We start from the raw sequence: 12,660 nt of genomic DNA, 5'->3' as shown, positions 1-12,660 counted from the left end.
TTAAACAGGGGAAGTTTAGATTGGATGTAAGGAGCAAATTCTTTCCTGTCAGGGTGGTGAGGCACTGGAATGGGCTGCCCAGGGAGGTTGTGAATGCTCCATCCCTGGCAGTGTTCAAGGCCAGGTTGGACGAAGCCTTGGGTGATACGGTTTAGTGTAAGGTGTCCCTGCCCATGGCAGGGGGCGTTGGAACTAGATGATCTAAAGGTCCTTTCCAACCCAAACTATTCTATGATTCTATGAAAAGGAAATGCTGAGTTGTAAAGTTCCCTGATGCAAGAGAATGTTAAGGTAAAGTGCTTTGGAGGGTTCAGGGGGTTACTGGATGTTTATAGATATAATAAAGATATTCTCACAGTTCCACCAGGTGGGATAACAGCTTGCTAGAGGGAACAAACCTCGAGGTTCACTGTGTTAACCAGCCTCTTGCTGAGGGGGCTTGGAAGAGCTTTCCTCGGGTTGAGGTCATGGGTAAGTGCTGCGTTCACATCATCCCACTGCACCTGCAGTGATATGAGTCAGAAAGCAAATGCCATCTGAAATGGACCATTGATGTTACACCTCTCATGCGAGCTCTGTGCCCATCTGGGATAGCTATTGTCTGCTTTCATCTCCTGTGGGGTGTGTTTTGCTGACCTGACATTCACGCAGATGCCTTCTGGAGACAGAAGTTAAATGTGGAACTGTGTTTATTTAGAGGAAACACTCGTGGTTAATGGCACAAACTGTTTATACATAGAAAGAGTCTTTGCTTTTAGTACTGGGAAGCCAGCTGCTGACACCGTGGGGCTGTCCTGGGTTAGCCCTGTGATTCCTTCCCTCCACTGATGGTGCCACAGGGGGCTGGACCCCACGTGGGATGAGCTTGCTGTGCTGGCAGCCCGGCTCTGTGCCACACATCCTGTATATCCCAAATGACAGCTGAGCAAACTTATGAAATCCCAATTGAGGATGATTATATTGGTTGTGAGGATTAGCACAGCAGGTAGCTGTTGGCACAGGGCAAGGTTTGGGCCGAAGGATAAGTACAAATTCCTTTTATTATTGCAGCTAATGGGAATCTGCCAGACTTTGAAGCACAGAAAAGCCTCACTGGCCACCTGTGAGCTAATCACATAGATTTGCCTCATTCTGTATTTCAGCTCACTTGGAGCCTGTAATCTAATTTCCAAACAGAGATGAGAAGAGTGAACAATTCATTTTCTACTTTACATGGCTGTGCTGGTAAACTTTTAATCCCTTTAGAATTACAGTTCCTTGCAACATGGAGGTAACACCACAAAGTCTACGTGCAAGGCTTGAGTCTTTGAATGCGGCAGTTGCTGGATAATAATGGGCCTCAGTGAGGCACAACCTGCATCAAAATGAAAGGAGCATGGGACGTTTTTCAGATGGTATTTTGAAGCACAGATGGGCTAAAGATTTCAGGTTGTGTAGAAAATCCCCGAGTTTTGGACTGCACAAGTACCCTGCAGCAGTCAGGGTTGTCTTGAGCTTCAGACGTTGCACCCCAGTGTTGGGGTCTTTTCTGCATCTAGGACACTATTGTGTCACTCTTGCATCCTACCAGCTAATCGGCCATTTCATAGTTACAGTGGAAGTGTATAAACCTGCAAGGCCAGGATGGATGTGGTTCTGAGCAACCTGGTATAGTTGATGATATCCCTGCTCATTGCAGGGGGGTGGAGTAGATGAGCTTTGAAGGTCTGTTCCAACCCAAACTATTCTGTGATTCTGTGTATGTGGCATATTTGGCTTTAATCTGGTTTTCACTGCTCACCATTTATTTTGGGACCAAGGATATTTAGTTAGAATTTAATCCACATCTGAGCTAACGTTGAGTTGGGGGTGCTCATGTCTGCTGAAAGCCCAATACTTGTTCATGGTGGTGTGTTTTAGGATGTGTTCTTGTGGATGCTTCTCATCCAGTTGCTCTGTCATAAGGAACACAGCACCAGCATGCTGTTCCGCTGGTTTCATTAGGGACAGGTCAATCAGTGAGCATTTAGTGAAGGCGAGCACTGTACTTCTGACATGTGAAGGACTTTTCACACCAACTGAGTGTCTTTTTAGTGATCTGCATGGACAGTGCAGAGATTATCCACATCTCTGGGAAGAAAAACTTCAGTCAGAGCTTTCTCGAAGACACAGTGTGCTTCAGTAGTGAACAGGTAGTTCACAAGTTGGTTTCATGCTGCAGTCAAACTGGGGCCTACTTAGTTCAGGTAACTGGGACAAAGTAGTCAATGTTCAGTGGATGTGAAGAGCAGGCTGGGAGAGCCATGGTCAAGAAAAGGAGATGTCAAGGCAAAGCAAACCTATGAGATTAATTCCATAGGGTCTCTAACTGAGGCAGGTCTTTGGACAAGAAAAGGCCTACATTGCATTATGCAGAATATGGTGATACTCCTTTTTGAGTGGCTATAAGAAAAAGCAAGAGGCTTTTCAATTTCTGAATTATCATATGGGCTCTAGTGGAATATCACATTCCTGTTTATAAAATGCTATAGAATGATGTACGAACAAAACTGACACATGCTAAAGAGGTGTTACCATGCCTTTTTCTCAAGTTCATGCTCTTTTCTATTTTTAATTTCTATAAAGTCTTTTAAGTCCTCTACCTCTGTCTCGCACAGGAGGACTTGGTATGCAGAATCATGCTTTGCGTGCAGAGAAAAGCTTCTAGTAACTGTGGTGTTGTCAAAGCAATCAAACACAAAACAGAGTGGTAGATCTTCAGTTCTGGTACAGCTCTGTATTTAAAACTAGTCAGGAATTCAGCCATTCCCCCCCACCCCCCTTTAAGAATAAATTCATGGAATATGTGAGACCAATACAAGGAATTCAGACAATTTAAAAAGAGATGGGCATTACTGGACATGTATAATTTAATAGATTAAATAGAATAGACAGATTCAGTAAGACCCTTTGTTGACCAGGAACTTTGAAATTTCATTTTTGCATTTACTGATATGACCCAGACCAAAAGAATTCTTTTTAAGTGATGCTATGTTAGAGCAGACAGTTGGATAATATCTGTCTTTTACTCTGGAGCATTGGAAACACGAGCAAATAGTGCCAAGCATAAGAATACTGTGAAGCAACACTGGTTGGTGGAGTTGTGATTTGTTTGCTCACAAAGTTTTCCTAGGGACACTAATGGCTTAAAACAGTTGTAATTTAAAGTGGGTATTGTCATGGTCGTGCTGCGCTTCATCTCAGTGTTAGCACAGAGGCAGTGGAGGTTTAAGCTCTCTGCTTATATTGACATCATGCCTTTAAAAACAGAAGAGGAAATTCTTGGCTCTAAAGAGCAAACTCACAATGGAAGCAGTGGTATGTGTCTGGTGAGTTACGGGTATGACACTTCTCGAGGGGAATAAATGTGTTACTTTGCTGTATAAACATATCACACAGATCTTTTTTGTCCTTCATGTATTAAGCTGAGCTGTCAGGCTAAATTCGATTAGTGTTCATAGGGTGATACTTTTCAAGCTGCTTTTGAAAGCTGGTTTTGTCCAAGCTCATTCAGGTAATGCTGTCACATAGAGCAGAATGAGCAGATGTCATGAGCATTGGAGGGAATATTGCAGCTCTGTGGCCAAGGCAAATGGAGAGCAGGGAGGGGGGACAATGGATGGATAAACTCAGTATATTTTCCTTCCCTCACCGTGCAATGGAGTTAACCTTGTGCTGAGGTTACCCAGCTCCCACCACACTTCTGCTCTGCCCACTGGGTGGGTAACAGGGCGTTCAGGTCACAGCCAGAAGAGGAGAGGGGAAGATGCTTTTCTGAAGCCAAACCGAAGTGGTCTAATGGATGGTGTCCCTGCCCACAGCAGGGGATTGGAACTGGATGAGCTTTAAGGTCCCTTTCAACCCAACTCAGGCTGGGATTCTATGATTCTGTACTGTTACCAGCAAAATGCAGCTGAAGAAAGGAGAGTAAAGAGTTGTGTTACTTTTGTCATGATCTGTTTGCAATGTGGTGTTGGATTAAGAGCAGCTGAAGTCTTGAGTCCAGAGTTGGGAGGGCCAAACGCAGCAGTCATACATGATCTAAGGGTGCCTGTGGTAGCTGGAGCTGGAGAGAACTGTTAGAAACCACAGAGAAACCTCACCAGGCTGAGAGAATAGGGATGGAGAGTCAGGCAAACTCAGAGCAATTCACATTATACCAAACCATGCAGGTGCCTACAGACCTTGTGGGGCTCTGAATTAGCTGGGACAAGTCAAGGCAAGAAGCTGAGTGTTACTAGGTGGTTTAACACAGAGCTTCACTCACAGCTGCAGGCTGGGGACAACTGCCTGTCTTGTGGGTGAAGAATACTGTGGTGAGGATGAAATGCTTTGATATTAATGGGGGTTCAGCTTCTGAGGACTGGGCAGTATTGTCAGGGCTTCAGAAAGTATTGCAGAAGCCCAAGAGGTGTGACAGGATAGCAGGAAAAATAAAAAGTGAGCAGGCGTGTCGGAAAATTCTTACAGGAAGAAAGAGTGGGAAGTCAGGAGTTGAAAACATTATAAAGGACATAGAAGGGGAAGCAGTTTAATTTTCTAAAGGACTAGGTGATCCTGATGGTTTGTAGAGAAGTCATCTTCTCACAGACTTGCAAGAACCAAGTGCAGTTAAAAGATGAGAAATGAAAACCTTGTGGGAGGAATATTTTCCTATGACATGCTAAGAAATTTACTGCTATGGGCAAGAACTTGCGAGTACTCAGAAGGGACCTGAGATTTATGTGCAGAACAAGCCCATGGTTGTTATCACAGTTCTAGAAAACCTTGGAAGAAAACCTCGGGCTTTTGGTGTAAGCCAGCCTTTGAGATTGGCATCAGATCCCGTGGGTTGGACAGGCTGCTTTACATTTGCTGGCAAGGATTCTACACCTGGTTTGGAAAACCTTTGTGCTTGCTGCAGTCGGTGGTGGGAAGCAGGGACCTCCAGCCTGGTTTAATAAGGCCTTCTCTATGTTTCTTTGACACTAGGTGTGCTTTACAGATACTGTGATTACAAGACCTGTATTTCTTGAATTAGAACATGAAATTGAAGCAGGAGGCTAAAACTCCTTGTGCTCAAACCCTTTATTATTAGAGAATATTCCCCAATGACTTTGTCTCATAGCTTCCTACGTGGGAAGTTTGCCAGCCCATTTGAGAAAAGTCCATTTTTTATAAGCGCTCCAATGCTGGTAGCTGGCTATTGAATAGTTAATGGTATGGTTAAGGATGTAATGTATTGCATCCAAACAGGAAAGGTTAGGAAGCCAAGAGATTTTCCCTACTGGAAATAAACCTTTGGCTGTGTAAGTGTGTGCATTGAAACAAGATGGAGGTATCATGGTGTTGCTTTCTCCTAGGATCTGTAAGAATGTTACAGTTGCATGCATCTCTATTAAGTAAAATGCAATCATTTATGAAAGAAAGGCGATCTTGGATGTTCCGTGCTCACTTTCCTCTAGGAAGGTATATCCCATTCCTTTTTACTAACTAAAGAGGTGCTTTATTACAAAGCTCAAACATAAAGTGCTTTCAGTGTTATACTCACAGTGTACAGGATACAGGAGTCACAATTGTTGCGTGTTCTGTTTAACAGCTGGATGAAATTAATTGTTTCATGTGAAATACTGGAGGACTCTGCATCCTCAAATCAAGGCCAGAAGCAGCTCAGTGCCTGAAGACTTTTCAGCATCTTATGCAATGACACTAAGTGCTTCTTCTCATTGATCTGCAACTTTCTTGTTGCCAATTAAATCCATTTGAAGGCAGAAGATAAACATTATTAACAGGAGGGAGCAAAATCTTTTGCCCTGACTTTCTTCTCTGTTTTATGAGGAAGTACAAAGTGTGTCACAAGTCTTGCAAGTCAGTTGTACTAATACCTGCTTACTGTGGAATAATTGGTCTCAGCAGATGACAGCGGCCATGCTTGGGAATGCGTGGTTTTGATTTGCATAATCAGATACTTTGGTGATGTCCTCGAAAATTGGGATGAAAGCTGGCTGGAAAATTGTTTCAGCAAATTATGTATATCCAGCAGATGAATTGCTCTGGGGGCCTTTATGGTACGTGTTGGCTGGTGAACCCAACAACCTCCTCCATCCCCTGCAGTAATGGTTTCTGTCATCTGCCTTTATTTATCCCAAAGTTCCATTGACCAATGTCTAATCAATATGAAATGTACAATCGGGTCTTAAATCTGATTAATTATTTCAAGCCTTGTGAAATGCTGGTTGAAGTGTATCTCCCAGGGCTGGTGCTCAGCAGGGGCTTTCTGCATTCCATTGACTTCAGAGAAGTAAGGGCAGGTTGTATTGGTTGTGACAGTTGGCACCAACTGCCCACTAACCATGTTAAAAATGGGGAAAACAGGGGTTATATTTTTTTGAAAGCTCTAATTTTTTATCTTGCATTAAGAAGTTTGCAGAAAATTTTAGTTGGGCAGAGATAATATTGTTAAGAGAAGAGTTAAACTGGCTACAGTATTAAAATCAATGCTGTTTTTAAGTTACATAGCATTATCCCAAAGATAATGCTGCAAAATATTGAAGACTCCTGTAATGAGTCTGCACTTGGGTTACATGGAGGTGTCTGGGAGTCCTGCATCTTGAGAGATTCCCCAGGCAGTGTTTGTTCAGTGAAAAATAGAGAAATTTGGGGGTTAAGACAGATCAAGGGGCAAAGACAGGAAAGGAGGATAATGGAAGTTGCAAGTCCTGTCGGTATGAGACAAGCTTCCATGGAATCCCAGACTGGTTTGGGTTGGAAGGGACCTTAAAGCTCATCCAGTTCCAACCGTTGCCACAGGCCCAGACACCTTCCACTAGAGCAGGTTGCTCCAAGCCCCTGTGTCCAGCCTGGCCTTGAACACTGCCAGGGATGGGGCAGCCACAGCTTCTCTGGGCACCCTGTGCCAGCGCCTCAGCACCCTCACAGGGAAGAGCTTCTGTCTAAGAGCTCATCTCAGTCTCCCCTCTGGCAGGTTAAAGCCGTTCCCCTTGTCCTGTCCCTACAGGCCCTTGCCCAAAGCTACTCCCCAAGTTTCTCCTCAGTCCTTGGCATCAGACTATGTCTTTATTCCTTTTTCAGTAAAAAGACTGACGGCTGCTGAGTGCAGTATCAACCCAGTGGATAAAGGGAAGCCTCTGTCAGCACAAAGTTACATCACAGTTACTGGTCTTTGGAGTTCTGATGCAGTCATTGCACTTGATCCAAAATAGAGTATGGAGACTGCCATCAAATAAAGTTGCTTGCTTGCTTCTTCAGCTGGAGGCTGGAGGTGAATTCCCATGATGGATCACCAAGCTTGAAAAGCTCTGTAACTGGGTTCTCTGTGTCATAGTGACGTGAAAGGTTTTTTTGTCCCTTAGTTTTAACACTGAGCTTGTCAGTCAACATTCAGAGATGCAGTGTGCGAAGACGTACTGGTAGGAGAGGAGTAATCTTGTATGTATGACCTTGAAGTAGCGTTGATGAAGTTGTTGAGCCCTCCTTATGAAACATGTAATTGGTACTGTTCATCACTGATGTGGGATTTCACCTCCCTAAATAGATACTGTGGGATGAAGGACTCTTTCTGATTCATGTATCATAATTATCAGCCATGTGGGGATGCATGTACCAGGCGTTCTGGGGTTAGAGACTTCTGGACATCTGGCACTGTTTGGGGTATAGCATAGGTGCAGATAGAGGGAGAGGCTGCACACATTCCATTTTTGACATTTGGAATAACATTATCTACTAAACACAGCATTTTCTAAGCTGTGGACTAACAGGGACAGTACTTAAGGGGAGATGTAATGAAGATGTATGCAGCAGCAGCAAAGAACACCCAGGAGACACTGGGATTCATAGCCCTTTCCTCCAGGGGAGGAGGAGCAATGGTGTGAGGAGCAAACTCCCCACAGAGACATATGCAGAATAAATGTTACACACACGAGAGACATGAAAAACATCAAATGAAAAGCTGTAATGAATGCACAGAGTGCAGGGTGGTCCCCGTAGTATCACCTCTGTGGGCTGTTCAGCCCATCTACTGTGTTCATCTTGTGGGGATTTCTGATGACAAGGCTGAGCCCTCAAAGCCTCATTACGATGCCTGACAGACAAGAAATAGGAATATCATAACTTTTACATCTTTAAGGTGTAGGGACACAGATCCACCTATTCCTGAACAAACTGCTGCTCATTGCCTTCCTCCTTGGGGACCTGCCTTAACACATGTGGTGATCACACTGGTGAACTTTCAGTAATGCTTGCTCAGATGGGATTGATCCAAAGAATTAATGCAAATGGAGTTTCCTTTATTTAGAACCTGCAATTTAATTGCAACGAGATAGACCTTGGGTGTACAGCAGAGTAATACTTTTTATTCCTCTGGAGTCCCACTTTGCCCCCATAGTCTTCTGATCCAAATTCATGGAGAAGCCTCTGTGCCTGGTACAGACTGTGCACTCTAGAAGTGACTTTTTTCTTCTGTTCATTTGGCAGCCCAGGCAATGGAGTTGAATGTATCATAGTAGATAGGGATAAAGGGATGCTCCTAGAAGATGAGCAGCTCTCGAAGACGCGTGAATCCTGGCTTCATGTGGAGCTCTGCCCCTTGCCTTGCAATGCTTTGTGCTTCCATGATTCAACAGATCATTTCAGTGGTGGTTATGTGATCATTTAGGGACTGATTTTGCCAAATACACATGCAGATGATATTACCTGTGCTATGATATTACCTATGGGAATTCATCATCATTGTTCATGGCCTTGGAACATGGAATCATGCAATTATTGTGCAAATCTAATTTTTCTTGAAAATCTATGAAGCTCTTGCATGGTTGTAGAGGAAAGTTGGGAAATGGATCCATAGGAGAGCAGACCCAGGAGGCAAGTGGGGAGGACCTGGTGTGTATCGTGCCACGGAGACAGACCAAAGCAAAGCACAACCCTCCTGGTATTTTCCTGCAGGCAGAGTTGGGGATTTGGGGGAGGTTCTGCCTCAAGAGTTTGAACCACTGCACTGTGCTTGCTTTTTAATACGTTAATGAAGACACCCAGAAACTTCCTCATGTTAAAATAGAAGTATTAGGAGAAGGACTTGAGGGTTAGGGATGCTGCTGGAAGTGTGTTTGGATTTGATTTGGTTTCACGTTGGCACAGTCCTTGATGAAAACAACATGGAGCTGCCCAGAGTGCACCTCTGTCACACCACTTAATTCGGTTTTGCCCATTTTGTTGCTCATGTGACTGTTTTCTCTCTCTTCTGTTGTTGCAGATAAAGAGTTAGGAGTCAGTGCACTAGCTGAAAATGACGACCCTGGTGCTAGGGCCCCAGCTGTCCCGAAAATATCAGGATTAGAAAGGAGCCAAGAGAAGAGCCAGGACAGCAGCAAAGACCCAATACTTGAGCCTGTGGTGCCTAAAGACCCTTGTCCTCAGGTGAGCCAGCCTCTGGCCCAGCCACAGTTGGAGCCGCAGCCCGAGGCACCGTGCCCCAGCCCCGCGCTGGCCCCACGGCCAGAGGCTCCTGCCCCGCCAGTGCCGGTGCCGCAGCTGCCAGTGCCGGAGGAAGCCACACGCCCACCAGTGCCGCAGCCGCCAGCACAGCACCCGCCGCGGCCGCAGTCACCGGTGCAGCCAGCGCACCCCAACCTGCCCCCGGTGCAGCCACATCCGGCCTCACAGAGCCTCTCACAGCCACTCTCTGCCTATAACAGCAGCAGTTTAAGCCTCAACAGCTTAAGGTAGGTGAACAGAACTGCGAGCACACTGATGCCCATGCTGGTTTGCTGCTTGGTGGTGATCACAGAATCATACAATGGTTTGGGTTGGAAAGGACCTCAAGATCATTCAGTTCCAACACCTTGCCATGGGCAGGGACACCTTCCACTAGGCCAGGTTGCTCAAAGACCCCTCCAGATTGGCCTTGAAGACTTCCGTTTCTCCAACTACAGACATACCCTGGAGTGAGAAGTATGGCACAGCTGTTGTTTGCCTGGTGACAGCCTGGCACGGACCATCTCACCCCAATGGCTTTAAAGCTGAATTTTTTCCTCACTGCTGACACTTTGCAGTCTCCAGTATTTTTCTCTTCACATGGCCACAGTGAGATAAACCTCAGCTTTTATTGGGGAGGTGACAGAGTTGACCAGAGAGACTAAGCCACATGTTCATAGGAGCCCGTGAGGTGTGTGAGAAGGGACCTGAACTCTCCCTTACTCTAAGTTAATGCTGCCAGCACAAGGTTGTCTTTCCCCAGATCCAACAGGCAGCTGGTGCATTTCCAAGACCTGGTGAACCAGCATTACGGTTGTTCCATGGTTTCACTGAAGACTGGGAGGTGTTTAAGACTTTATTTTTAACCAAGTTGGTATTGCTTGTCTTTCAAAATCACTGCAATAGCAGCATGTTGTTACTTGAAATAATCACAAGTAGAATTAAGCACTAGGTGAATATATTTTAAATACTTATTAGTAGGATGTGAAACCTGAAGTATTGCAACCAGTGTAATCACAAATACTTTGCTGACTCGTCTTATCTCTGTCTATTGTGGAGGTAGAGAGGCATTAACTGCACAAGAAGCTTGTATCCGTTTGCCTTCTCAGCTTTGTTTCACATTTTCTGCAGCCTTTCATCTTACTAAGTCATAGGGAAAAAAAAATTAAACCTTTATTAATGCAGTGATCACTGATTTTGAGCTTCATTTGCCTGAAAACATGAATCAGAAGCAGTCATGTAGAAAGGACCTGATAATTAAGTAATGAATGCAGAGGGATGATTACTCCTTTGTGTGTCATTCCTGTGTTGGTGGAGGACAGAACATCAACCTCTTACAGCGGAGGAGAGTGTGTCTCGGGTTTTGGTGTGGAGAGACCATAGGAAGTAAAAGCAGATGGTTAGAGAAAGGAGTATCTCAGTGGTATTGCTAGAAAAGTAGAAAAGCAACTTGAATTTGTAATATGCAACTGACAGTAGTAATGTGTTAACATGAGCTGGGCATAGCCTGGCGGGGTTGTAATGTGTATGTTTGGAGCTTTTCCCTCTTCCATGCAATGCTTAATTGCTTTTCCTCTCATTAACAGCAGCAGCAGAAGCAGCACTCCTGCCAAGACTCAGGCCCCTCCTCCTCACATCTCCCACCACCCCTCAGCATCACCGTTCCCCCTGTCTCTGCCCAGCCACAGCCCCCTGCACACCTTCACACCCGCCCTGCAGCCCCCCGCGCACCCACATCACCCCAATATGTTTGCCCCTCCTACGGCCCTGCCTCCTCCACCACCACTGACATCGGGGACGCTGCAGGTTCCAGGACACCCTGCTGGGAGCACTTACTCAGGTGAGAGACGGGCAGATCATGATGTGAGTGGGAAACCAGTTCTCTGGGTTTAGTCAGAATAAGTCAGTTCAGGCCATTTGATGAGGGCAGTTGATTGGGTGGAGGCTGTACCCATTGCTGAATGATTTGGAGAGATATCAAAGCTAAAGAACACCTACACATACCCCAAGACATTTCTTCTACCCTGGGAATTAATATTTTTGGAGGGCTGTGGTTTTTCCATGTGTGTTTTCTTTCTTCCCATGGTAAGAACACACTAGAGTTCATAATGTGCCCACAGAGGATCTGTGACTCCCTTAGCGAACTTCTTCACTGCGGTTGTGGTCTGTAGTTAGCATTCCTTCCCTGCCTAGAGGGAAGGTCTCCTGTGGCTGTGCACACAGTGATCCTAAGCTCATGTATGTGCAGAATTTGGGGGTGAGATGTAGAGATTTTTATCAGTGGAGAAAATTGTGCTCTTCTGTATTTGACTGTGGGAGATGTAACATGTCTGCTCCTCCCAGGTCACTGAAAGGGAGCTAAGGGAAGAAGATGGAGCATTACTCATATTAGCAGGAATCACTTGATGTTTACTCACTCAAGCTCCTCACCTATTTTAGGACTATGCCCGTATTTAGGGAGAACCCTTAGGTTAATGCTCAGAGGAATGCTGTAGTGAAGACAGACTTGGTGAGAGAAGGGAGATGGAAGCATTCTTCTGCCTCTCAGGCCTTTGGGGAGGATCCGAAGGAGCTTTTTTCCCCCTGTGCAGTGACATAGTTTACCACCAGGAAGCTTTACACACAGCATTGCTACTGCAGCCAGCAAACAGTAAGTGGCACAAGGTCTGTGAGAGTCCCTGAGTAAAACTGAGTTTTACTGTTTGTATTCCAGAACAAGATCTCCTCCGTCAGGAACTAAACACGCGCTTTCTGGCCTCGCAGAGCGCAGACCGTGGGGCCTCGCTGGGCCCACCACCCTACCTGAGGACCGAGTTCCACCAACACCAGCACCAGCACCAGCACACACACCAACACACACACCAGCACACCTTCACGCCTTTCCCGCACGCCATCCCACCCACTGCCATCATGCCGACGCCAGCACCGCCCATGGTGCGTACCCCAGGCAGAAATGTGAGGATAAGTAGAGCACAACTCTATTCTTTATTACAAATGTTTCAGATTTGCCAGGTTGTTGGGGCAGGAGGACGCTGCTGCCCAGGTGTGCTTGGGCAGGAGAAGGGCTGGCTGTCCCTTCCTTACGGTAGGTTCAGGGGGCAGCACAGGGGCTGAAGCAGTGCTCATGCTTGGGGCTTGCCAGTGGTTAGAGTGGTGCACTCTGGTGCCTCCTTC

General features: G+C 45.7%; 1 protein-coding gene across 9 annotated transcripts in view; it reads left to right on the top strand.

The window, feature by feature from the left end:
• AUTS2 (activator of transcription and developmental regulator AUTS2) overlaps positions 1 to 12,660 on the top strand; it is a 733,524-nt gene that overhangs the window by 697,916 nt on the left and 22,948 nt on the right. For 6 of the 9 annotated variants that reach the window (XM_061470337.1, XM_061470334.1, XM_061470340.1 and 3 more), the window contains 3 exons: positions 9,266 to 9,734; positions 11,073 to 11,326; positions 12,200 to 12,441. In XM_061470337.1, coding sequence (XP_061326321.1) covers positions 9,266 to 9,734; positions 11,073 to 11,326; positions 12,200 to 12,441 — 965 coding nt within the window. The remainder of the gene's footprint in view (positions 1 to 9,265; positions 9,735 to 11,072; positions 11,327 to 12,199; positions 12,442 to 12,660) is intronic. The other 3 variants (XM_061470338.1, XM_061470336.1, XM_061470335.1) reach the window with 2 other exon arrangements.

The sequence above is a fragment of the Pezoporus flaviventris genome, unplaced genomic scaffold (assembly GCF_033815535.1).
Source record: "Pezoporus flaviventris isolate CSIRO_AGI_PZ_B2104156 unplaced genomic scaffold, CSIRO_AGI_Pfla_v1 ptg000063l, whole genome shotgun sequence".
In the NCBI taxonomy this organism is placed as follows: domain Eukaryota; kingdom Metazoa; phylum Chordata; class Aves; order Psittaciformes; family Psittacidae; genus Pezoporus; species Pezoporus flaviventris.
Note: the sequence above shows the minus strand (reverse complement) of the source record. Positions and strands in the feature narration are given on the sequence as shown.